This window comes from Mustela nivalis (genome assembly GCF_964662115.1).
Source record: "Mustela nivalis genome assembly, chromosome: 12".
NCBI lineage: Eukaryota > Metazoa > Chordata > Mammalia > Carnivora > Mustelidae > Mustela > Mustela nivalis.
In genome coordinates, this window is record NC_139031.1 from 82,890,227 (window position 1) to 82,915,528 (window position 25,302).

General features: G+C 39.3%; 2 protein-coding genes across 4 annotated transcripts in view; one reads left to right on the plus strand and one right to left on the minus strand.

The window, feature by feature from the left end:
* FBXL13 (F-box and leucine rich repeat protein 13) overlaps positions 1-25,302 on the minus strand; it is a 251,845-nt gene that overhangs the window by 96,213 nt on the left and 130,330 nt on the right. For both annotated transcript variants that reach the window (XM_082691862.1, XM_082691861.1), the window contains exons 10-12: positions 21,284-21,336; positions 17,137-17,237; positions 7,704-7,833 (exon numbers count right to left, since the gene is read on the minus strand). In XM_082691862.1, coding sequence (XP_082547988.1) covers positions 7,704-7,833; positions 17,137-17,237; positions 21,284-21,336 — 284 coding nt within the window. The remainder of the gene's footprint in view (positions 1-7,703; positions 7,834-17,136; positions 17,238-21,283; positions 21,337-25,302) is intronic.
* Positions 7,636-25,302, plus strand: part of LRRC17 (leucine rich repeat containing 17) — a 73,690-nt gene continuing 56,023 nt past the window's right edge. For both annotated transcript variants that reach the window (XM_082691917.1, XM_082691916.1), the window contains exons 1-2: positions 7,636-7,763; positions 23,973-24,871. In XM_082691917.1, coding sequence (XP_082548043.1) covers positions 24,109-24,871 — 763 coding nt within the window. In that variant the 5' untranslated portion in view covers positions 7,636-7,763; positions 23,973-24,108. The remainder of the gene's footprint in view (positions 7,764-23,972; positions 24,872-25,302) is intronic.

Consider the following 25,302-nt stretch of genomic DNA (forward strand, 5'->3'; position numbering starts at 1 on the left):
TTCAGCCTAAGACTGGCTACAGCCCTAGCCTTCCTTCTCAGCATAGCTGTGGTCGTTCTACGCTTGGCTTCCTACACAGTGCTGTAACCCACTGCTACATGATACATAAATCTTAGGAGAAGTGGCCACCCAAAGATGATATCAACAGGAGAATCCTTGGAGTTACACACAAACAGAACAAAGGATAAAGGGAAAGCCTAACCAGGAATCACTGGCCTCCTCATTGGGACTTTCCCATGGACAGCTAGGAAAGCTTTGTCCTCTCCATTAAAACTCTTCATCCTACCCAGAATTTCTATTTTGAGATTTTGAAAGAAACAAGAACTTTTGGAGAGTGCAAAAATTAACAGGGAACTAATGTAGGTGTCTTTGGTGCATTTTAGCTGATACCTTTCTATCGATTTACCCATTCATCATGGGGGGACTTTTGAGCAAAGACTTAGAGGAGGTGAGGAAGTTAGCTGCAGGAGGAGGATTCCAGGCAAGAAGAGAATGGCAGCGCCAAAGGCCCTGAGGCAAGAGCTCTTGTGCTGAGAGAGCAGCAAGGAAGCCAGTGTGGCCAGAGCAGAGTTGCTAAGTGGTCAGTAGCAGCAGAGAACAGATTACATAGGTCTCAAATGTTCTTCTGAAGTTTTTCTTTTATTGAGTGAACGGGATGCCTTGCCAGGTACTTGAGTAGAGGAAGGACATTGGCTTGGGTTTTAAAAGGATCGCTCTCATTGCTGAGTTGAGAGAAGACTTGTAGGAGGCGGAGGTGAAAGCAGAGAGACCCGTTAGGGGGCCATCATAATAACACAGGCAAGAGATTATGATGACCCGGGCTGGGGTGGTAGCTGCGGAGGTATTGACAAACGTTCAGATCCTAGGGAGTTCTGGAGTCCCAGCCAGCTGGCCTTCCTAAAGAGTGCATGTGGGATGTGAAGAGAATGAGAAGGTCCGAGATAACATACTGGTTTGCTAGGTCTGCTGTAACAGAATACCACAAACTGGGTAGCTGAAACAACAGAAATGTGTTGTCCTACAGTTCTGGAGGCTAACATTCCAAGATCAAGATGTCAGTGGGGTTGGTTCCTTCCCTCCTTTAATGTGAGGGAAGGAAATGGTCCAGGCCTCTCTTCTGGCTTGTAGATGGCTATTCTCATGTTCATGTGGCACTCTTCTGTATGCATATATCTGTGTCCAGATGTCCCCTTTTTATTAAGGACATCATTCATCTTGGATTAGGGCCCATGCTAATGATTTCATCTTAGCTAATTACATCTGGAACAACCCTATTTCCAAGTAAGGAGGTTATAGGCATTGGGACTTCAATATGTGAATTTGGGGGGTTACATTTCAATATGTAACAGATAACTCCAAGGTTTTTGGCCTCAGCGACTATATACAGGGAACTGTCCTTAAGTGACATGGGAAAGGCTGAAGGCGGAACAGGGAGTTGTTTTTTAGAGCTGGGATTTTTTTTAAGATACGAGTCTAAAATTTGAGGATTGGTTTGGAGATATATATTGTATATATGTATCTGTATATATATCATCTACATGCATATTACTTCTGTAAACAGGTATTACTTCTCTCTATATAGTGTTATATACCTATATACACTTATATAAATCATAAAGACGACTTAAATGCTCACTGCTATTTTCTGAGAAAGAAAGAGGACTTACCAGGATAGAAACCCATTCTAGTTTTGAATGTTGATCTCCTGCCTCTCTAGTAGTTACCTTAATAATAGTGCTGTTACGAAAATAAATTATGTAGGTAAATATAAGGAGTAAGGACGGAGGGCCACAGCATTAGCTTCCCCAGAGAAATCACGTTGATGTGTTTTCTAAATCATAAAAATGTCATTAGGATTGGGACGGTCAGTTTAGAAAACTAACAATATTGAACTAACAGTATTGACAAAAACCAAACTTACACATACTTCATGACCCACCCATTCAACTCCTGTGTGTAAGCTCCATACAAGTGTCCACTGTGTTTATAGAAGGACGTGTACCTGAATGTTAGGAGAACCACAAATAAGCCTAGACCCACACTCTCCAGGCTCTGCAACCTCAAGAAAAACAGCATTTTTTTCCCCTCAATGTTGAATATCTAGAAGGATTTTGAATGGTTCTGGTAGGGTCATCCTCCTCTCCTGCAGCTCTCTCCTCACAGCCACAGCAGAAGGAGTTAAATGACTCCGTGGCAATAGGAAAAATCCCAATGGTTACTAAGGAGTTACTCTATGAAGCCACTGTTCTAAGCATGTTATACGTATCAAATCATTTCATTTACACAACACACTTATGAGGTAGGTACTAGTATTTTCCCCATTTCAGAGATATGGAAACTGAGGTATACAGAAAGTCTGGGGAATCTGCCTCAGTCTCGTAACTAGTAAATGGCAAACTCAGGATTAAAATGCAAATACCCCCGAACCCATGCTCCCAAGTACTCTCATGTACTGCTCTCAAGTTGCCATGAGTGACAGCTCTGCAGAGCCACAAAGAACAGAGAGAAATTCCTGAAGCAAAGTATGAGGTACAAGGGAAAAACTACCAACGTTTCATAAAACAGGTCATTAGTTTCACTATTTAATTAAACATGAATCCGAATATTCAGTAAACATCTGATAAATGTCTACCATGGGTTACAGTACACACCATTCTTCAGAGCAGAGAATAAGATGGACCCATTCACTGTCACCAAATGTCTCCCTGACTGTAGATATTGAAGGGCCACGGGAAAGGATACTTTCTTTTCTTTTCTTTTTTTAAGATTTTATTCATTTATTTGACAGACAGAGATCACAAGTAGGCAGAGAGGCAGGCAGAGAGAAGGAGGAAGCAGGGTCCCTGCTGAGCAGAGAGCCCGATGCGGGCCGATCCCAGGACCCTGGGATCATGACACTGAGCCACCCAGGCGCCCCAGGATACTTTCTTTTCATAATAAAACCACTTTGTCTCCAAAAAGTCTTCCCAAATTGTGTTTATATATAGGGTTTTGGTTTTTTAATTCTTTTACGGTATAAGCTTAGATTTTATATCTTTGGGTAAACAGTAAATAAAGAAGCAGGTATATTCAATTTGTTCAACTGATTCAACCAGAATTTTTTGTTAAATGAATGTAAACTGGTTTTTTTCCTTCTTCTTCTGAAAATAGTATAATGAAAATGTTGCACTCTGGCTATGAAAGAAAATTTTTAGATAATTTAAAAAAATAAGGGGATGGCTCCATAGCTCAGGGGTTAGAGCACTGGTCTTGTAAAAAAATAGTTTACCAATGGCAGCCTGTTGGAATAAGAATGCTATTATTCAACAAATATTTATTAAGTGATTGGGTATGATTTAACCTTACAAATGATCAGAGAAATATAAATTTAAACATAAAATATCATATCCATGTCAAATTGGCTGAAGTTTTTTTTTCACATAATATTCTTATGAAGATACCAGACATTACATTACATTTATGGTAAGTTTATATTGGCCGTCTTTGTCATGCATGGATGGCCTTAAAAATAATTATGTCCTCTGACCTTTTCACTTCTACAAATTTAGACCAAAAATTGCATAGATGTATGGAAATATATGGCTATGAGAATTTTCCTCAGAAGTTGTTGATGATAGCAGAAAATGGTAGGCCAATAATGAATGGTTAAATACATATTGGTATCTCGATACAACAGAATACTATATAGCTATTAAAAGTATGTTTCAGGAAAATATTGAATAAAATAGAGAAATGTTAACTTTATGGAATATCAAATGAAAGATATGTGGACTATGTAATCCACTTTAGTTTAAAAGGAGTATCAGTGTACATAGAGAAAAGCCCAGGAAGGCTCACCCTGAAATGTGAATAGTGTTTGTTAGTTCTGGGTGGTGAGTTTTCAGATAATTTCAATTTTTTGCTTCTTACTTCTTGTATTTTTGGGTTTAACATTAAAAAGGGAAAAAAAGGTTTTAAAGCAAAGGTTTTAAAACCTGAAAACAGAAAGCTCGGAGTGGGAAGTATATGGTTAGAGGTTTGCCGTGGATAGTGAAAGAGCTCGCTAGAGCAACTCTGTCCTCAGTCAGGACTGAGCGAAGAAACTGACCAGAGGCATCAATCACCTCAACCACATTAAAGACGCAAGTACACACGCAAGTTCATGTGCAAATGCTGGTACTCATTAGGAAATCAGTCCCATTACTTAATGCACCTACACTGTTTATCCAATCCCAGAAGAATGCAGAGTATTTCTAAAACATGTGTAATTGATTTTCACTTTTCTTTGCAGTTCTCCGCCATGCGTTTATTTATTTATTTTTTTCTAACAAGTATCGTTAAAATACTTTCACAATATTGTATAAATACATCTTTCCTTTTTGGGGCAGCCGTGACGGCATTAGAGTTTAGCCCTTGACATACTTTACTTATGTTAATCCAGAGCTCCTAGAAGAAAGGATGCTGTTTTATTCATCACCACAGGCAGTATGCAGCAGGCCCTCAGTTAAGCCAGCGAAAGGCAGGTAGGTGTGATCTTCTATTCTCAAGTCTTTTTGTTTTATTAGGACCTTTCTTCTTGGACAGAGACGTTAACACATGACTTCATAGCACAAAATTCCAAACTTATAAAAAGAAAATAGATTTCAGTTTCCAAGCGGAGAAACTGAGAATCTGTGAATCATCAATTTTCCTTCTTTGGAACGATTTTTGTAGGGTCGTATCAATATATGTAGGCCTGGAATATGGAAACTGTCCTCACACCCAGAGCTGGGGAGGTAAACAGAGCCTCCGTGTAGAATTTAAAGAATCCACGGAAGCAGTAGCCTCCAAGTTTTACCAATTCTCTCTGCATCTAGAGCAGCAGCCATTTTTAAGTTATCTGTGGTTCATCACAAGCCCATTTCTTACTTCCAGTGCACCTAATGGGGCTTGGTTCCAAATGGGACGATTTCCAGTGACTGAGACAGTGTCTGACACCTGGAGTTAAATCTCTGTTGAATTATTAAATAAACAAATGGAAGTGGAAGACAGATGAACAAAGGAAATTTAACATTCTTTTGCCTAGTGATGTGAAATACTAGTTTCACTGTGGTTTGAGACTTAAAAATTAAGGGACAACCAGGAAAAAAATCTATTCTTTATATATTCAGACCAAACTTAAATACCCACTGAGGACAGGCGGGTGATGCTGTTGAATGGTTAGCTGTAAGGGCCTGTGTGGGTCTTACGGAGTATCGGGGAGGCCAGCATGCTCCATTCCAACGGGGTGAGGCCAACTCAGTCCCAGCCCTTTGTGGCCGTGTGGCAATGCAGGCCCAGTTTCGCTCGTTTTCCCAGTTTTTTAAGAGAAACCTGGAGGGTCGCCTGGGTGGCTCAGTCAGTTAAGCAGCTGCCTTCGGCTCAGGTCATGATCCCAGCGTCCTGGGATCAAGACCCACATTGGGCTCCTTGCTCGGCCGGGAGAGCCTGCTTCTCTCTCTGCCTCTGTCTACTACTCTGTCTGCCCATGCTTGCACTCTCTCTTTCTCTCTCTAACAAATAAATAAATAAGGTCTTTAAAAAAAAAAGAGAGAGAGAGAGAGAGAGAGAGAAACCTGGAAGTCTAAATTTCTTTATGAAGACTCCAGAATTTTAAATGTTGGCTCAAAATTTAAAAATTGATACACTGTGTGCGTTTTGCATGCATGTCTGGCCAGAGGCATATTGATGTGAAACCTCTTGTTTTGACTTTACTGTGAGACTATTTCTCCTTAGGATATGTGTATGTGTGTTTGTGCATCTGTGTATGAACTGTATGTTGTTGCTACAGTCGTTACCTTGTGGAAACTGAGAAGAACAAGGAGGCAAGTTATGCTCTAGGGGAAGGTTTTTAAGCACTGGCTGAGCTGGTGGAAAATCCTAGAGATGTATCATTAAAGGGATGTGTCAAGCACATTGAGTTATTCCTAAACTTGCAAATATTTTTCTCTGTGATTAGGCCATTTGTGTTTGCTAACTGACACCCAAAGCAAAAGTAAGCCACTACCCTCCCACAGGGACGGGGAGACACCAGTGCTATTTCCCTTAATGACTACATATCCAAGGGTGGCTCCCCTTGAGGAAGACATTCCTGGGTTGTAAAACCATCAAGAAGTTTTTAATGAGGTTTTTATCTATCTCCAAGACAACAAAGAAAGAATATACCGTTGCAAGTTTTCTAAAATAAATGCTCTAAGTAAAGGGTAGTCAGGGGTAGAGTTTAGTCAAGCTATAGAGAATTTTAAGTCCATCTCAGTCTTTTAAGAGTGATGGTAGAAGGGCTCCTGGGTGGCTGAGTGGGTTAAGGCCTCTGCCTTCAGCTCAGGTCATGATGCCAAGGTCTTGGGTTGAAGCCCTGCATCGGGCTCTCCGTTCAGCGGGGAGCCTGCTTCCCTCTCTCTCTGCCTGCCTCTCTGCCTACTTGTGATCTCTGTCAAATAAATAAATAAAATCTTAAAAAAAAAATAGATTGATGGTAGATGTTGACATTTAGCAAGCCACACACCCGTAGATCGGAAATAAGTGTAATTTCGAGATGTTTTAAGCCTCGCTTGGAGCCCTCTCCACCTTTTCCCTGCATTCTCCCTACTACTTAGTGTACCAGGGAGCCATGGAATGCCAGTGACAGTGAGTAGCTAAGGTCTGTCCATTTAAGAACTTGGAGGAGAAACCGATAATATGCCTGTATTCCCTCCAGGGGACTCTACCTACCCACGGATGTACCAACTGGTGCTTATAAGGGCACCAGTACCAGGTGCTTTCACTAGGTGTACAACCTCAGGAGACTTGCTCTCTTCATTTCTGAATGGGCATAATCAGTACACACGACATAGCATTCGTATGAGGAATGAATCTGATCTGTGTAAATAATTCAACATGGTGCCCGGCATAGAACACAAACTCAACAAATGGTAACAACCAACGCTTCAGCCACTTCTCATCTGTGCTAGTATATGATTTTCACGGAAAGATGGACATACTATGAAACTAACATTAACAAAATACACGGAGAGGTGGTAGAAAAGAAGTTAAAAGTATCATGATTTAAATCTACAAGAAGAAACTACCAACGAGACAGTAACTATTTCCAAAGTGCCATGGCCTAGCCCCCACAACTACACCCTATTTTCTACCCAATTTTCCTTCATCTTGTTCCCTCAGACTCAAATATTTCCCCATGTACATCTCAAACCTTCCTCTTATTTAGTCCCAGGATACAATGTAATTTTAAAAATTACAATCTTTGTTGTATTTCCTTTGTTACATTTAGCACTTGTGGCGTTTTTCCCATTGCTATTTATTTTTTGAAAGCCCCTGAGGGAGCTCATTGACTTTTCAGGAAGTGCTTTGCAAATCCTCCCCCAAAAGGTTTTTCCTTTGTTTGTATCTTGGTAGCAGTTCTAAAGTTTTCAACATTTGGACTCTGGTATTATAGTTGGGCTCAAAGTATCTACACAGAAGTGGTCTGTTTCCTTATCCAATGAGCTCGGCCTGTGTGTAGATGTGACACTCCAGTGGAAGGAAGCCAAGAGCCTATAGTAGCAATCCTGGGGAAATTTTAAGCAGCTGTGGCTATGTAATTCAAAACCTCTGAAAACTGTGTTGCAGTCCGTGCCCAGCATTAGTATAACATGAGGGCTGGATGTAGTCCGTCCCCCGGAGGACTTCCTCGCCTGCTGCAGGAAAGAGAAGACTGAAAGACAAACCTGGGTGCAGCCGGAAAGGTCCAAATACATGAGCTTGTGGCATCCATTCCCCAAATTCAGGTACCGTAAACCTTTGTCTGTGAACTTTCTGCAATAAGCCAAACTAAGATTCTGTAAATTCTGGAAGTACCTGAAAAGACAGGGGCGAAAGGAGAGAAGGAAAGGGATTATACTTGAGTCGTTTTCCATGTCTTTCATAAGCCACTATGACAAAGAGAAGGAAAACTGTCAATTAATCTTTTCTCCTTGCAGATCTTCAGCAGTTGAACGTAATTGTTAATGCTCTTCCTGTTATGTGAAGGAGCTTGGAGTAGTGTATCAGATAATGCATCATTACATTTTAAATGAAAATACAGATTTGCCTAGATTCTTAAGAAGGCTGATGGGGGAGAGGTCTGGGGGTGGGGGACGTTTGTGCAATCATATTGTTTGGACGTTAGTTTTGTGTTTGAAACCAAAGTTACAGAGTTTGCAGCATTGTTGTATTTAGGTTTTATCCTTGGAGCACCAAAACAATGTGCAAAACGTCTAGATGGACGAACCCTTTGAAACATTTAAATGGCGATTAACTGTTCATGACAGTGAGGATTTGGAGCAGAAAGGCGAAGTTAAACATCCCAAACTCCTAAAATGGACATGATAAGCAAATGGTTTGAAAAACAATTTTTGAATATGCATGATTTTGTATGTGTTTCATTTTTATAGTTAAAGAAAGACTAACTGATATAGAGAGCTTAAAAATGGGTTAAAAAGAACAGTGTGCAGATGAGTTGAGCAACACATGAAGGGAATAAAAACGACATCAGAGGCTATCAATCTCCCTGGAGTTCAAACAGATTAAATATGGCATTACCACCAAGACCAAAGTGATTGCTTCCAGAAAAAAAGGAGGATTATTAAGATGAGCCTGTACTACCGTGCAAGGGCTTATAGTTTGAGGACATTCCCTGGACAATTTTTCAAACCTTCCTAAGCCTGGCATTTTTTAAAAGTGGAAGACTCCCACTATTGCTCGCTCTTATAATGGAATTAACAACATGTTCTTGGTTTCTGATCTGCAACAGTTTAACAGCAAATTGGAAAGCAGAAAGAACAAAAAGTGGGAAGAAGGTGACTCTCTGACCCTCAAAAGCCCACAGATGACTAGTAAAATTTACTTTCACATAAATGGGAAGTAAGATATGCAAGCATTGACAGTTAATCAGATTTATTCCTAAAATTTGGAAAACACATCTATAGGATATATAATGATTCCCATTCCATAGTGACAGATTTTATGCAGAACACACATTCCCCTCTAGCAATGTCCACGAGATTCTACAGAACAAAGAGGGACGCCATCTGGATTCCCCCGTGGCTGTGGGCAGGGCCATGCAGCAGAAAGCAGCACTAATATCCCCAGGACACATCCCCTCTCCTGGGGCCCTTGAGTTAACCAAGAGCTATGCCAAAGTTTTGGGAACGCTTTGTCTTTCTCTCCCTTGGGGGTACCCTTGTGATTCAACGGAGCAAAGTACAGTTTTCTTAGGGTGTGTGGGGGAGGTTGTCATTTCTAACAAACCTTTAGCTCTCTAATTTAGAGAAAGGAATAGTAAGGCAGACAGCACAACACAATGGAAAATACACGAGGTTTTGGAATCTGACCAAGTTGGATTCAGATTTCAGCCCTGACACTTCCTGCAACTTCCCAAACCTCTCAGAAATTGTTTCTGCATCTGTTAAGTGGAGATTATACTATTATCTCTCTCTCTCTCTCTTTTTTTTTTTAACCCTGACTGTGTTCAGCTTTCCTGAATCTAGTTTTCTCATCTGTAACATGGATATAATTCCATCCACTCTTTGCTCTCAGAGGTATGGCAATTACATGAGAACATAGATGTAACAATATTAAATTAAGGATGACTTTTGATGATTGAAATCGGTAGGTAGAAGCTTTGAAATATATATATTCTTGCTACTACTACTTCAAATAATAGTGTATTAATTGTTCTTATGAGGTTTGTACTATCTTCTTCCACATAATGGAATGGTTATCATCTGACAAAAGTAGCACATGCAACTGATTCCAAGACTTTGGGGGACCTCACGTTACAACTACACCCTTATTTTGTTCAAGGTTTAATGCCCTTTTTAATCTGTTTGAACTCCAGTGAGACTGATAGCCTCTGATACAGTTTTTATTCCCCTGGTGTGTTGCCCAGTCATTTACAGACTGTTCTTAACCCATTTTTAACCTCTAAAGTTAAGTGTAGCTGTCATTTACAAATCATGCATATTCAAATATATGCAAATCAAGCCCAAGCCTATTGTTCGACTCTTTTCAGTCCTTGTATCAGTTAACAATACTCAAAGTTGGGGGCACCTCAGTGGCTCAGTCGGTTAAGCCTCTGACTCTTGATTTCGGATCAGGTCATGATCTCAGGATCCTGGGATAGAACTCCACGCTGGACTCTGCGGTCGGTGTGGAGTCTGCTTGCCCCTCTCCCTCCCTCTGTTTGTTCTCTCTCTCTCTCTCTCTCAAATAAATAAATAAAATCTTAAAACACACACACACAAATACTCAAAGTAGGAATGGAGTAAGGAGTTTTTCACTTTTTGTGTGTAACATATACTCTAGATCTATGGCCCCTTCATCAGCATAATGTTTTTAATGCATAAAATAAAACACTTAAAATTACAAAAGCAACTAATTATATTGTAGATATCGTTATCAAAATTTTTAAAAAACCAAATGAGTGGAATAATAATGTATGTGCTTCTTTATTAGCATATTAAATAACAAGATCTAGTGGCAGAGCTAATAACTACCCCTAATTTTGAAGTAGTGATGAGTATCAATGATACTTTGAGATACATGTAATAACTGTAATAAGAAAATGTTTGAGATTTATATGGTCAAGAAGTCCCAGGAACTGCTAATACTACTGTGATTTTTCTTGCATTTCAGTTAGAGCTTAGTGAAAATAGAGATTATTTTTCCCCCATCAAAATTCATGGAACCTCTAAATTCTATCCTTGGTCTCCTTGGAGAATCCACTGAGCCCAGGTTGAGAACCTCAGGTTTGGCAAAAGAAGTTGTTCACTGGACTAAATGACTCCCAGACTGAAAGTCCCTTGATGACTGTCTTCAAAATGGAACCTCTTGGGAACCATCAGTTTGAAAACCCAGCACAGGAGACTCCTAAGTGGCCCTGTAGACCTTTCTAGGGATTTACAGGGGCATAGGCTTGAAGCTGTTGGGGATGGGAAAATAACCAGTTGACAGTGAAATCACTTGGCAAATTTTATGCAATACTGCAACTTTTTATTCTGAATTTTGGCAAAAAAGTCCCTTACGTGAGTAAGATCTGGTTCATCATTTTCTCAAGCCAGAGACAACTTGGTATTTCTAATTCTACTTTGAGGCAATGTTGGCAGCCTATGTTTATCTTTTCTTCATTATTTGATAAATAAGTGTTTCTAATGGGGGGAGGGTTCCCTTTGTGATTTATTTTTCTACTGCTACTATAATCTTTAAGAAGTCTTATAGACTTCCAGAAACTACAGAGGTCACTTTTTCTCTTTTCTTTTGGCTTTTTTCCATTAACGAATTGAAACCTTCTGTGTTAGATCCCACCAATACCTCAGGGAATTACTATTGGAAGGAATGAAGAATTATGTATTTAAACAAAAATTTCTCTGAAAAATCACCAAGACAAGGCCTAATCTGTAAAAGAGAGGATTGCAGTAGTTTTTTTTTTGAGTTAAGTGTTGGGCTTTTGAGTTTCATAGGGACAGTTTTGCATAATAGATTCCTGCAGAAATCCAAATGGAGTGTTTTGACCTCTTATTCATAGGGTAGACCTTGAGGATGTCCAGTCAAGTCAAGGCAACAGCTTCCTCTGTCTGCCCCACTCTGATGGTTACTGGTAAGACTAAATTACATGAGAGCACCTATGAATAAGAACTTTCCAAGCCAACTGAAGGGCCTTTATGAAAAATAATCGAACATCATATCACTATACAAGATGAGGCTCCATTAAGGAACAAAGATCATAGTAGCTTTAATGTCTCCTATATGCCTAGAATGTCTCCCACATAGTAATTGATCAATAAATGGTGAATAAGAGAATGAATGTTGCTGGTAGGTTTCAAGGAAAGGAGAAATCATTGTGGAATTCTGGTAGATGGTATGACTGGAGGTTTCAAGGCTATGGCTTAGCAGAGAGGAGGAGCTGTAGAGAACAAGAAGCATACAGCAATCTGGTAGGAGTTAAGGGCCTCCCCCAGGAAACCTGGGCAGATCGGTTTGATCAGATAATGTTACAGGACAGTAAGGGAAGAGTCTAGAGCCTAAGCATGTCAACGACATGACAAGAATATTGTTCCAGGGTGATACTTCTTACAGCATAAGGCAAAGCAGATTGAAAGGGAGAGAGACCAAGGGTGAACAGTTGGGATGCTATGGCAAATGAAATGCTGGGAGTGCCAGCTAGGTTGTGGAATGAATGGAAAGGGTTTGATTCAGGAAAAAGCAAACATGTCCTGGAATGGACATGAGCTAACAGCCACCCTCATTTTCAACTTTAGAAAGTTGAGCAAGTCCCTGAAGAAGTGAGGAAAAATATTCAAATAAGAAGCTGACAAATCAATGTTGTCAAGAAGGGCAAATAAATTATATTCTTTTGGCAAATTATTTCTTTGGAAAGAAAGGCTAAAGGCCCTGGAGAGAGAATGACAACAGCACAAACATTTCTCTGGTTATTTATAGTTTAAAGAACCCTTTCACATACCCAAGCATATTTGAAACAATGGAAAACAAAGCAAAAATAGTCATTATGAAATATATTTTTATCACAGATAAGAAAGTCAGTGCACACTTTTTTTGTATGACAGAAGTCATCAATATCAAGTGCATTTACCCTGGATATTCTTTCAACAGCAAGAACTAGAGTTAAAATCAAAACAAAATTCTCATTTTGGGTCCTGTTTTTCTATCTGTTGCTCATTAAATGTACAGCTTCATTTGTACAGTAAATGTCCCAGAAACTATGCATGGTTGTAGTATTATTTTAAATTTCCTAGGAGAAAGGATTATCTAAAAGTATGCTATCCCAAATCATCTACTTTTTAAGTTCAGATTTTCACATATGGACTTAATGGATTTTATAATATATTCTGTCTCTTTCTACACACACACAAACATATATGCTCTCTCTATAGACACACAAACACATTCATACACATATATTCATGTACATACATATATCAGTATGAAATGCCTAAAGAAAAGTACTGAGCAATAGTCTATATTGTGGGACTAGAGAACCTCATAGAACTCCTGAGAGGGTCGGGGTCCCCCACAGTGGTGTTGCTGGAGCTGGCTTACACCAGCCCATGAGAGCCAACCATTAGCATTTCTTCCCAAGTCCACGATCAATGACATCATTTTGGTAGCTTAAAAATGATCATGGTGGTAGCATTTATACCACAGAAATCAGAACATCCCATTAGCCTCTACCCAAACTAGTTATTAAACATTTACTGGAACACAGCTACCCTTGGAACACACTTTGAGAACTACTGATATAGGGAACATAGTATGCAGAAGAAACGTATACAGAGATAAAATGATAAGAAAGAAGATGACAGCTTTGAAAAACAGGAATAAGAATTCAACCTATAAATGAAAGAGGATTCTTAAGATTAAACCTGAACAGATGGAATAGAAGAATTAAAAAAGAAAAATACCTTCCCTGGCTGAGAAAACGTCTAAGTTTTAATGTTCAAAGGTTACTATGTACTAGGAAAAGTTAATTGAAAGAATACAATTAAGCTGGAAAATGTTTTTAATTTCTCAGTAAATTAAGCATAGTTACAGAAAAAATAGATGAACAACAAAGGAACAAAAAAACCAAGCTGGTTTTACACTTCTCTTTAATCCGAAATATCAAAGATTATGGGGCAGTATTTGTAGGATTTTAAAAATAAAGTAAGGGAATGATTCAAGAACTATATGCCAAGAGGAGTTGTTCACCCTTCAAGACAAAAGAAAGTTATTTTCAGAAAGCAGTGGCCAAAAATCTAACACCTGTTCACATTTTGGTTAAAGGGTTCTTAAAACTATATTCCCAGTCATCATGGGATGAATAAAAATCAGAATTAAAGAATAAAGAAATTGTGGAACAAATGGACCATCAATAAATGACAAAACTAGAGTTAGGACTACATAACCATAAATATCATCACAAACACGAAAGTCAATATTAAAAGGAAAGTTAAGTGATTAACAAAAATCACAATTTTCGTGTGTTTATATACAAAGGGAAGAAGTAGAGAAGCATCAAGTTCAAGGGAGAATCAAAGTGTATTAGATCTCTAGTCTAACACAGGAGGAGGAGCCAAAGTCATTGTTCCATCATGACTCTGGTAATTGGAGAAATGCATATTAAAAGCACATTTCAGAAGAACCATATAGGGGTGCCTGGATGGCTCAGTCGGTTAAGCATCTGCTCTCAGCTCAGGTCATGATCCCAGGGTCCCGGGACAGAGCCCGAAGTCAGGATCCCCACTCAGCAGGGAGTCTGCCTCCTCTCCCTCTGCTTCTCCCCACACTTGGTCCTTCTCTCTCCAAGAAATAAATAAAATCTTTTTAAAAAACCAAAAACGCACAAATACCACTGGTTGAAATACAGAACAGAATGTGCACATACCTCAAAACTATAAAAGTCAACCACATAGTTTATATAGCAAAAGGTGAAACCAATGAATATAGTACAGTAACAGAAAAATCAAAAACATAAAATAAGATGATAAAAATAAGGCCATATGCTCCATGTTGACAGGAAATACTAATCTTCTAAACTATCCTCTTAAAAAGGCAGAATGAAAAATTTAGAAAATTTAGAACTATATGCTTCCTTCAAAAGACAAATCTAAAATATACCAGCATAAAGATTAAAGATTCAGGGACACAGGGGCATCTGAGTGACTCAGTTAAGCGGCTGACTCTTAATTTCAGCTCAGGTCATGATCTCGGGGTTGTGGGATCACACTCAGCACAGAGTTTTCTCAAGATTCTCTCTCTCCCTCTGCGCCTCCCCCTGCTCACATGTGCTCTCTCTAAAAAAATAAATAAATAAGATCTTTTTAAAAATTAATAATAAAAAATAAATAAAAATACAGAGATACATAAAGTTATTCCACAGAACCATAAGCAGAAGGAAACAAAGGTGACCATATTAATAGCAAATAAAGAATTCAAGGCAAGGAAACATCGATCAGGATAAAGAATATAATTTTATGTGAAAAAATGCTATATCTATAATGAAACATACTACTTATTAATCTTTATATGTAAAATAAAAATATCAAAATAAACTAAGGAAGCTTGATTATAAAAGGCAACCAATATATCACTATTACAGTAAGAAATGTCAAGAATTTATACATAGATACACACATACACATAGAAGTTTTGTTCTCTAAAAGAAACTCTCTTATTTTAAACATTCATGGATGATTTACTAGAATTATCTTTATATACTAGTCCACCAAGAAATCTCAATAAATTCCACAAGGTAGAAATAATTCAGTCCCAAAAAAAAAAAAGAAAGAAAAGAAAAGAAATAATTCAGTCCACATTTCTTGACCACTGTACAAAATTAGAGATTAAAACCAGAAGCTTAATCAAAGAAATTTCAACTACTTGGATCCAAAAATTCTGTTCTAAATAATTACTGGGTCAAAGAGAAAATCAGATATACAACAGTTTCTTTAGAAAATGAGAACAATATCAAATCTTAGAAGCTTTGCCTAAATTCTTATTTAGAGGTCATTTCATATTAAAGCTTACAAATTAAATCTAATCTTACAAATTAAAACCTTAAAAGATATTTGTACTGTACCCAAGTCCAAAAATGACCATTTAGAAAATATAATAAGAAATTAAAACATAACAGATAGCATTTACAGCGGCAACTGAAGAGCTATCATAAAGATTACCCATATGAATAAAACAAAATTTTGAGATATCTATTAAAACATTTGAAAAAAAAATTAGAATTAGACTATGTGCCTGATAAGAAGACCAAAAATTACAAAAAAAATACATTAGTTCATAAATTATTTTATCTTTAATTATTGGCATACTAGTAAATATCTAACAACTGACACTTTAAAAACATATATGCATACAAATGTATATATGTTTACTATAAATTTGCACAGGTTACTATTTTACATTTACTATTTTAGAGATATAAAATAGGCATAGCTCACAACTTATAAATGAAAATAAAATACATAATACTCTTTATTATAAAGTTGATATAATCATTAGATTCTCATACAATGCGTTCATGGACTTTTGCCAAAGTTATAAAGGCAGCTAGTAATTTTGTCTTCTTTGGTTTCAAAGGAAAAATAAAATTCTATGACTCTGATGTACTTCTTGTTTTCACCAAAAAATAAAAAAGTTCAAGAATATTGAGGAATGTGTATAGTTTCAACACGAATATTTTCATTTACATTCATGAGTAGGACAAAAGTGAAACAACGAAGATGTATGTACAGACTTCACTCATCTATCAGTGACATGGGTGGCTTCTTTGCTGAATCAGGTAATAGTTTCCAAGTCCTAAAAGAATATTTCCTCAATTTTTTGTGGTATTTGCAGTGTTGCATCTATAAACATGATGCACTTAAAAAAAAAAAAAGATTTTATTCATTTGAGAGAGAGCGTGAGTGGAGGGAGGCACAGAGGGAGAAGGAGACCCAGACTCCACACTGAGCAGGGAGCCCCAGGGACACAGGCTCCATCCCAGGACCCTGGGATCATGACATGAGCTGAAGACAGAATTTGAATATTCTGTCACTGTTTGGTGATGTCTTGTATTCTTCTGTCCCTTCTCTAAAGAAGCACTAGCTGAGGAAAAGCAGCATCTGTGTTCAGGGTTGTCAACAGTTCACAGGTGGAAAAAACAACCAGTACCAGGTTTCCTGGAGGTGGTGAAAGTCCCAACAGGTGACCAGAGCATGGCAAGAGGGAATGTGGGCCTGCAGTGCTCAAGGTCCAAGGAGGGAAGACACTGGTGTTCGTTGTCAAGAAGTCCAGACATGGGACTAGAATTTAGGAGGCAGGCTCTGTCGCCCAGGAAGGAGGAGCAGAAAGAGACAGGCAGAGCCTAACTCAAGCTTCTGGGCACTTTGCTCCAAGAGTGACACAAGAACACTGGCCAAGCAGAGGACCAGTTATTTAAGCTGGACCCACCTGGGCAGAAGAGGCACCCGCTTGGGGACAGGAAAGAAGCAGTGCTGTTACCACCATCATGGTGCCACGGTTGGGGAGGGGGGTGCTGTCAAAAGGAACACTGCCTTCGGGGAATGCTAGAGTGAGCCAGAGCCGGGAGGGGCATAACTGTCCTCGGGGTAATACAGAGAACAGAAGCATTACCTGGGCAGGATTCGCATTGTTCTGTTTGTGATGGTGGTGTTAGATAGATTGAGGTACAGGACCCCAGGACAGCCCTCAGAGATGTATCTCATTGATTCATCCTGCAGGAAAAAAAGAGGGGAGAATCTTACCAAAGTCTAGCAGGCTTTGTGATTTCCCCAATCTCTCTCTCCCAAAAAGTATATGCAAGCCCTGGTCTCTTGATATGCTTGGTTATTAGTTGTAAATTAAATTCAACAGAAGGTGATGGTTTTGTTTGAAGCTTCACTACTCTCTCCCCTGCCCTTTCTTTGGAAATAAAGTCCCATTCCATCACAGTGACACTTTGTTAAAAGTTCAACGCTGACAGGAAATTTGAGCTCAAGTGTCAAAGTGTCAACCACTCCTGACTCTTCGGATGCATGAAAGCGATTAAAACCTCATCTATTTTTAAACTTGCTAAAGTCATTCTGAAAGACAGGAATAGTAAATGCTCTTAATTGGACTTCATTAAAAGTGAGTCCATATTTACACATACATATTTATAGAAATGTGTGTGTGTGTGTAATTAAGTTTCTATGGTCCTATTAGTGAGCATATTAAAACAGCCAGAGTCTCACCAAATTTACTTGAAATGTTCTGAAGCAAAAAAAAAAAAAAAAGAAAAAAGAAAAAGGTACACACATGTTGAACATGAAGTTCAGTGTTGGGGATGTTGGGGGTGAGACTCTCAGACATTCAAGCAGCTCCCCCCAGAGCTGACACTGAGGCATAAGAGAACAGAGCGACTGTGACATGAGACAGACAGGAAAACAGTCATTTCAAGCCTGAGCCCTACACTGACATTTACAAGACCAGATGAATTGCAAGCTTTGATTGCGGTAGAGCTGCCTCACATATGGGTAACTACTTATAAAATGCTCCAGTATGAGTAAGTAGCAGCAGGCTTTTATTTATTTAACGATGGTGGATGAGTCTCCCCAGGAACACTGACAAGGTCAGCTAGTTTTAAATATTTGTGGCACATCGGTCCTGGAAAGAATAGGCCATCGCCGGAAGATGTCAATTGTCACTTGCCTGGGGAATGTGGTTTGGGAAAGAATTCTGCATGTTCACGATGGCCACCTCCAGCACCATTAAGGATGGCAAAGGTTTCTTTTCAGCAGGATCATCAATGTTTAGCGTTCTATTCCTAGCTATTCCCCGGAGTCGTGGATAATACAGTACAAATTCCTGCAGTCCTGCTCTAGGAAAGGCTCTGAGCGCCGACGCCACATGAGTGCAAGGGCAGGGACTCAATAAACGCTGTATTCTTGCCACTGCGTTCAAGCTGCCAGCAATTTTTCTATATACTCCACCACTAAAATGCAGGATTTAGGTATAGATGGATAGATTAAAAAATACATATATGGTTAAAATATTAACCATAAAAATATTAAAATTAAAATATTTTAATTAAAATTATTTTAAAAATTAAAATATTTAATTAACCATTAAAATATTAAAAATATATATACAGTTAAAATATTAAAAATATATAGATTAAAATATATATAAATATATATATATAAATTTATTTATATATGTGTGTATGTGCATATATACACACATTCATATATTAAATATACATGGTAAAGATTTCCCAGAAGGAATAAAGAATTACAATAAATGGCATTGTAGTTTAATAGAAACAAAATCTATTTTCAAAAACATTCATGGTGCCAATCAAATATCAAAGTAATTCTGCCCCTATTGAATGACTGACCAAAATGCAAGTGACATGGGGCAAGGAGAGAACGGGAAGCTGATACACCCTCAGGGAGGCAGCCACAGAGAAGATGAAAATGTGGGGCCAGGAAGAGGAAGTATGTTTATGCACCACAGAGGACACTCCTTTTTCCTTTAAGACAAGGAAACAAACCATTTGCTGCATTTTCCTGTCTGGAGGAGCGTGGACCTCAAGAAACTTCAGACAAATCCTAGTCTCAGCATTTAAAAGAGCTCAAGGTTCAGTCCCCAAAGGTGAGAGCACATAAAAGCAAATGCTGCTTGAGTGTCCCCATTGCAAAATGGTTTCTGAATTTGTCCACAATGTACCCAAATCTTTCCGAATGTAATATACTCCTAAGGCAAGCTTCTTAGAAATAAAGCTTTTTGAATGAATGTTACTCAACTCCTTAAATTTAAACCTGTCTCCCAGCCTGTGCTTCAAAGGGAAAAAACAATAGTAAAATGTAGCTGGATAAAATTATCAACCCTGTATAGTCTAAGACTCCAAAATTGGGAAAGACTTTGACATTCACAAATTCAATGCAGATGGCATTTGCTTCGACTTTCCTATGAGAAAGCCAAATTGAAAGACTGTGATCTGTTATTCAAGGGCAGAACTGAAGCTCCCTGAGGGCAGGAACTGAGACTTGATTCATTTTTAATTCCCTCGAACACCTATATTTTATAGCATACACGTTCCCTATATATCTTTACATATAAAGATAAAAATATCTTTAAAGTAGTACATACTAAAAATATCCACAGAATGAAACAAGTGTGAAAGAAAGAAGTAGAATGACAACCCTGGAGGGTCTGGACGCCCTGTTGGAGTTGTTGCTTAATGAAGAGCATGACAAAATCAGCCTCTTCTGTTTTTCTGTTACCCAAATTCTCCTACAGTTTTGTTTTGGTTGTTTTTTGTTTTTTGGTTTTTTTAAAGATTTTATTTGTTTGAGAGGAAGAGACAGAGATAGTGAGAGAGAGCACAAGTGGGGAGGAGAGGGAGAAGCAGGCTCCCTCCTGAGCAGGGAACCTGATGCAAGGTGTCATCCCAGGACCCTGGGAACATGACCTGAGCCAAAGGCAGATGCTTAACTGACTGAGCCACCCAGGTGTCCTCTCTTACTGGCCTTTCTTAAGATTCTTCGATATTTCTTCTCCTCTGCCTACTTCTAAAAGTCGGCAATCCCCAAGGTTCATCCTAAGAGCTCTTCTCATACCTTCTTTCTCTCTCTAGGTTGATCATACTCACTTTTGTAACGTTCATTAAGAATACAAAAATGTCAGCCCAAGGTGGAACCTCAAGTTTTATGCCATGCTCTCCGTTACCTGCTCGGGATCGCCATACAGTTTCATTCATTAAGCAGATGTAGACTATTCAGTACGCCAACGTGTGTGCCGTGTGCTGTGACTACCACAGAAAACAAGACACGTCTCCTGCCCTTTGGCCCCCTTGGGCTAGTGGAGGAGGCAGAAATGCTGTGATTAGGGCTACTTGTTTTAGGGACCCAGTGGAGCAGTGATGAGCCCAGCCCTGGGAGACAGGGATGTCTTGGTAAAGGAGGTGAAGGAGGCGGTACTTAAAGTAAGGTTTAAAGCCCAACAAAGAGGAAAGCAATACCTGAGGACAAAGTAAAAGGGCATTCCATGCAAAGAGCACAGCCCAAGCAGAAGCAAAACAGCAAGGAGCAGCATACAGTTGATAGCCATGAAGACCACTAAAATCATCCAGCAAAGAAAGTGTAGCCCTGTATGGTTGCTGAAACTTCATGTGTGTGCAGGAATTGGAGCAAGATGAGGCTGGGGGAGGAGGCAGAGGCATGACCACACAGGGTCTCCAAGGTATAGTAATGTTAAAGAGCTTTGACTTCATGGAATAGTGTAGATGGCGAGTGTGTTTATACATGATGGAAAATGGGAGTGAAATGATCAGACCTGCCTCTTAGAAAGTGTATGTGCTCAAAGACAGACATGGAGACAGGGACCAGAAAGGAACTGGCCAGGGTTACAGGCTCATTTCCATCTTCATTGGCATACAGTTGATAGCCATGAAGACCACTAAAATCATCCCGTTGTCATTCCTGGCACCCATTTTTTCCTGTCTCAGACACACATGACCCTAAATATAAACATAGTTAATTTTGTATAATTGTTAAATAGTTTTCACTTTTCCAGAGACTCCAACCTTGGTCATATAGCTACAGGATTAATAATCACATTATACAAGTGGGATAAAATTTCTTGCCAACTATGTTTAACATAGTTTGCTTTTTTACACATTTGATCCTAAACGAACACACATGCCTGTATTTTGGCAAAAATCTCTGTGTATTGGCACCGCAATATAGCAAGTCTGAATCTAAATAAAAAAACAGTAAAATAAGCTTCATATACTCACTGTGAGTGTTGGACAGTCAGAGACGTTCAGCTCTTGCAGATTTCTACAGAGGCCTAAATCAAACAAGTTAAACATCATTAAACAACAGAGCGCAAATGTTTAAACTTAAAATTTTCCTTCCTACATTCAATGCGATGTATTCATTAGAAAACAAACAAAAACCTTGGCAAGTAATTTATTCTAAGTATATGGTTCCTTTTCCCAGAAAACCAATTTCTTCTGGCTTTAAAATTATATACACATGTTTATTATCATTTGAGGATTACAGAAGAAAGGGGGGAAAAGGAAAATACTGCTTTGGGAAAAACAGTATATACTTAGAGCTTTTAGCTGGGAAGAAAACCAACCTACTTTTTTTGTGGCATGACTTTTTGTTCATTTTTTGGTTTTTGTTTTCTTTTATCATTTTATTGTAAAAATTTTCAAACACAGAAAAGCTGAAAGACTTGAAGAGTTGTATAGTGCATATATACCCACTACACTTCCACTGTATTTGCTTTATCACATATTCACCTGTACATCCATCTTTCTATCCATCCTTCAACCATCTTATTTTTAATGCATTTTAAAGTAAGTTGCAGACATCAGCACACATTCCCCTCATACATCAGCATGGACATTATAAATAATTTAGGATGCATACTACTTAACAAAATATTTATAATTTGTATAAATAAGATTCATACAATTTACAGTGAATTTCAGAGAAGAACACAAAGGATCAGAGAGGTCAAGTGCCTGATTAAGTCTGGAACCAGAGGGAACCGCATGGATGATGGTCTCGGGGAAGTTGACACATGTACAGAAAGACCTAGATAGCAGAGAGTTACACAGTCCACACTCCCGGTCTAGACAGACAAGAAGTAAAACTCCAAATCTGAGACAGAGAAGAAGGATCTGAGGGAGAGGAAACAAAAGAGTAAAGGGGAGGAATGCATGAGGTAAAGAGGGAGAAGTCATTCTAGGTGGGGAAGACCCCGTCAGGCAGGAAGACTCCAGGCAAGGGGGTGATCTTGCATTCACACTGCTGCAATGAATAGAAAATACATCTGTTGCTCATAACCACTTAGCCCCACAGTAATAACAACAACAATGTTACTCATTATAAACCGATTTTGAACATCTCTTCCTCTTCCAAGAACGGACTGTGTCCTAAGTAATAAATGCAAACCAAAATCACTCTCAGAATTTAAAAATGAAAGCAGTGCTTTACAGTGTGCAAATCTTAGAAGAGACTAGTAATACCTGTTAAGGCAGAAAATAGATTCCGAAAACAATGTAATAACTAAACTGATGATATTAATATTTTTATAGAATTGTTACTTGAGAGTAGGTAATTCGTGCATTCAACAAATATTTATTGGGAACTTGCTGTGTGTCAGGAACTCTGCAAGTGCCAAAAATACAGCAGTAAATAAAAAAGACAAAAATTCCTGCCCTTGGGGAGTTCACATCCTAGGTGGGGGAGACTGATGGTAAACAAAAGAAGTATAATATCTACTTGGACAGATGGTGATAGGTACAATGGAGAAAAATAAAATAAAAAAGAGAGTAAAAAAAAATTAAAAAGAGAGTAGAGAGTGGCTAGGAAGTGGAAAAGGTGCCACTTTAAATACAGTCCTCGGAAAAAGGCTTTGCTGAGGTGACATTTGAGCCAAAATACGCAAGACTTGACAAGGACAGGGCAGTATACTTTGGGCATTTCTGGATCTCACATTCATTGTGGTTGGATAATTGGGAGATAGTCCAGGAAAGAAAAAAAATGAGCTGGGGAGGACAACCACTGGAGATCTACTCTTTTTTTTTTCCCCCCTGCATGTCTCAAGGCTATAAAGAATCCCTTGATTGTCTTGAATCCAATGTGCTGATACATTACATGTTTCAGTTTTCCTAACGCTAAGCTCTAGCACTGTGGGGTACTTCCCGGGGACCTGGCACTGATAAGCATCTTCTGCCCATGAGCCTGTTTCATTTTCCTGACAATACTACACCACGTCCTCAGCCCCATTTTACAGATAACTGAAGATGAGGTTAAATAACTAGCCTGAGGTCACATATTTCTTTTGTTTTTAATATTTTATTTATTTATTTGTCAGAGAAAGAGAGAGAGAGAGAGAGAGAGAGAGAGAGAGACTGTGTGTGTGTGTGTGTGTGTGTGTGTGTGTACAGGCAGGGGGAGCTGCAGGCAGAGGGAGAAGCAGCCTCCCCACTGAGCAGGGAGCCTGATGCAGGACTTGATCCCAAGACTCTGGGATCATGACCTAAGCTGAAGGCAGACACTTAACTGACGGAGCCACCCAGGTGCACCATGTGACTATGTGACTGTGAGGTCACATAGTTAAGAGAGTAGGAAAGTCTTCATTGAGCTCAGGGCCCAAACCTTTAGCCACCGAACCAGGTAAGTGGGAGGGCCCACTACACCACCGTTTAGAATGTGCCTTTATTAATTGCAATGTCTTGGCTTAAAAAAAAAAAAAAAAAACTTACTGTGGCGATCATTTCATAATACATACAAATATCCAATCATCATGTTATACATCTGAAACATAATGTTATACATCAATTATACGACAATAAAATATATATAAAGAAAATAAATGTTGTTTTGTTTTGTTTTGTTTTGAAGCTGCTGTTAATGACACAACGCTCACAATGGTTCTTCATGTATTTTTTTTCTCTTGCAACTTAGGGCCTCCCACCATACCTCAGCTGGGTCTCTTTGTTCCGAACCGCATTAGTTAAGATTGCCCAAGCTTGGATTTCAAAGGAATACTTTCATTGTTCCGCCTGTCACACCAAGTAATTGGGACCAGCTGGATGTCAGGATGCGCGTGGTTACCGTGGTGATCCTGCTCTTCTTTTGTAAAGCCCTGGAGCTCCGCAAGCCGAGCCCGAGGGCCCGAGCCAATCATGGCCGGGCCGGCGGCAGCAGGAGAGGCTCCAGCCCGGTCAAACGCTACGCACCAGGCCTCCCCTGCGAAGTCTACACGTATCTCCACGAGAAATACTTAGACTGTCAAGAGAGAAGACTAGTTTACGTGCTGCCCGACTGGCCTCAGGACTTGCTGCACATGCTGTTAGCGAGAAACAAGATCCGCATACTGAAGAACAAGATGTTTTCCAAGTTTAAAAGGCTGAAGAGCCTGGATCTGCAACAGAACGAGATCTCCAAAATCGAGGGCGACGCTTTCTTTGGTTTAAACAAACTGACTACTCTCCTCTTGCAGCACAACCAGATCAAAGTCTTGACGGAGGAGGTGTTCATTTACACGCCTCTCCTGAGCTACCTGCGTCTTTACGACAACCCCTGGCACTGTACTTGCGAGATGGAAACGCTTATTTCCATGTTGCAGATTCCAAGAAACCGGAATCTGGGGAACTACGCCAAGTGCGAAAGCCCCCAAGAACTGAAAAACAAAAAACTGAGGCAGCTAAAACCTGAACAGTTATGCAGCGAAGAAGAAAGCGAACGGTTAGACCCGAGACCCCAAGTGTCCGGGAGACCCCCAGTCATCAAGCCTGAGGTGGATTCTTCTCTTTGCTACAATTACGTGTTTCCCATCCAAACGCTGGACTGCAAACGGAAAGGTTTGTAAGTTTCTTAGTTTTTCCTTTTCATGGTTGATTACAAATGCTCTTTGAATCTGAGAACCCTCCCTCCACTCTGCCGCGCGTTGCGATTCCACCTGAGGACTTTCCCCAGTGACAATGGAATCTACTGCAAGCTTTTCTCAGGTTCAGACTCAACGTGGTTGGTGGTCTGGGGGACAGCAGAGGAGGACAGGAGCTATGCTCAGGAAGGGTAGCCAGTTGGATCCTACTCTTGCTAATCAGAAGCCGTGGCTGTCAAGAACCCCCTTTTATCTTAAATCACCACATAATATAATTTATGTAAACAAGTGGGTATAAAAACACATCCAAATGCTGCCTATCTAATGTGACTTAAATCGAAGACATGGTGTGCCTCTGTGGGGAAAGTACCTCAAGGGAAAACACATGTGAAAGAGGACAGGTGGGAG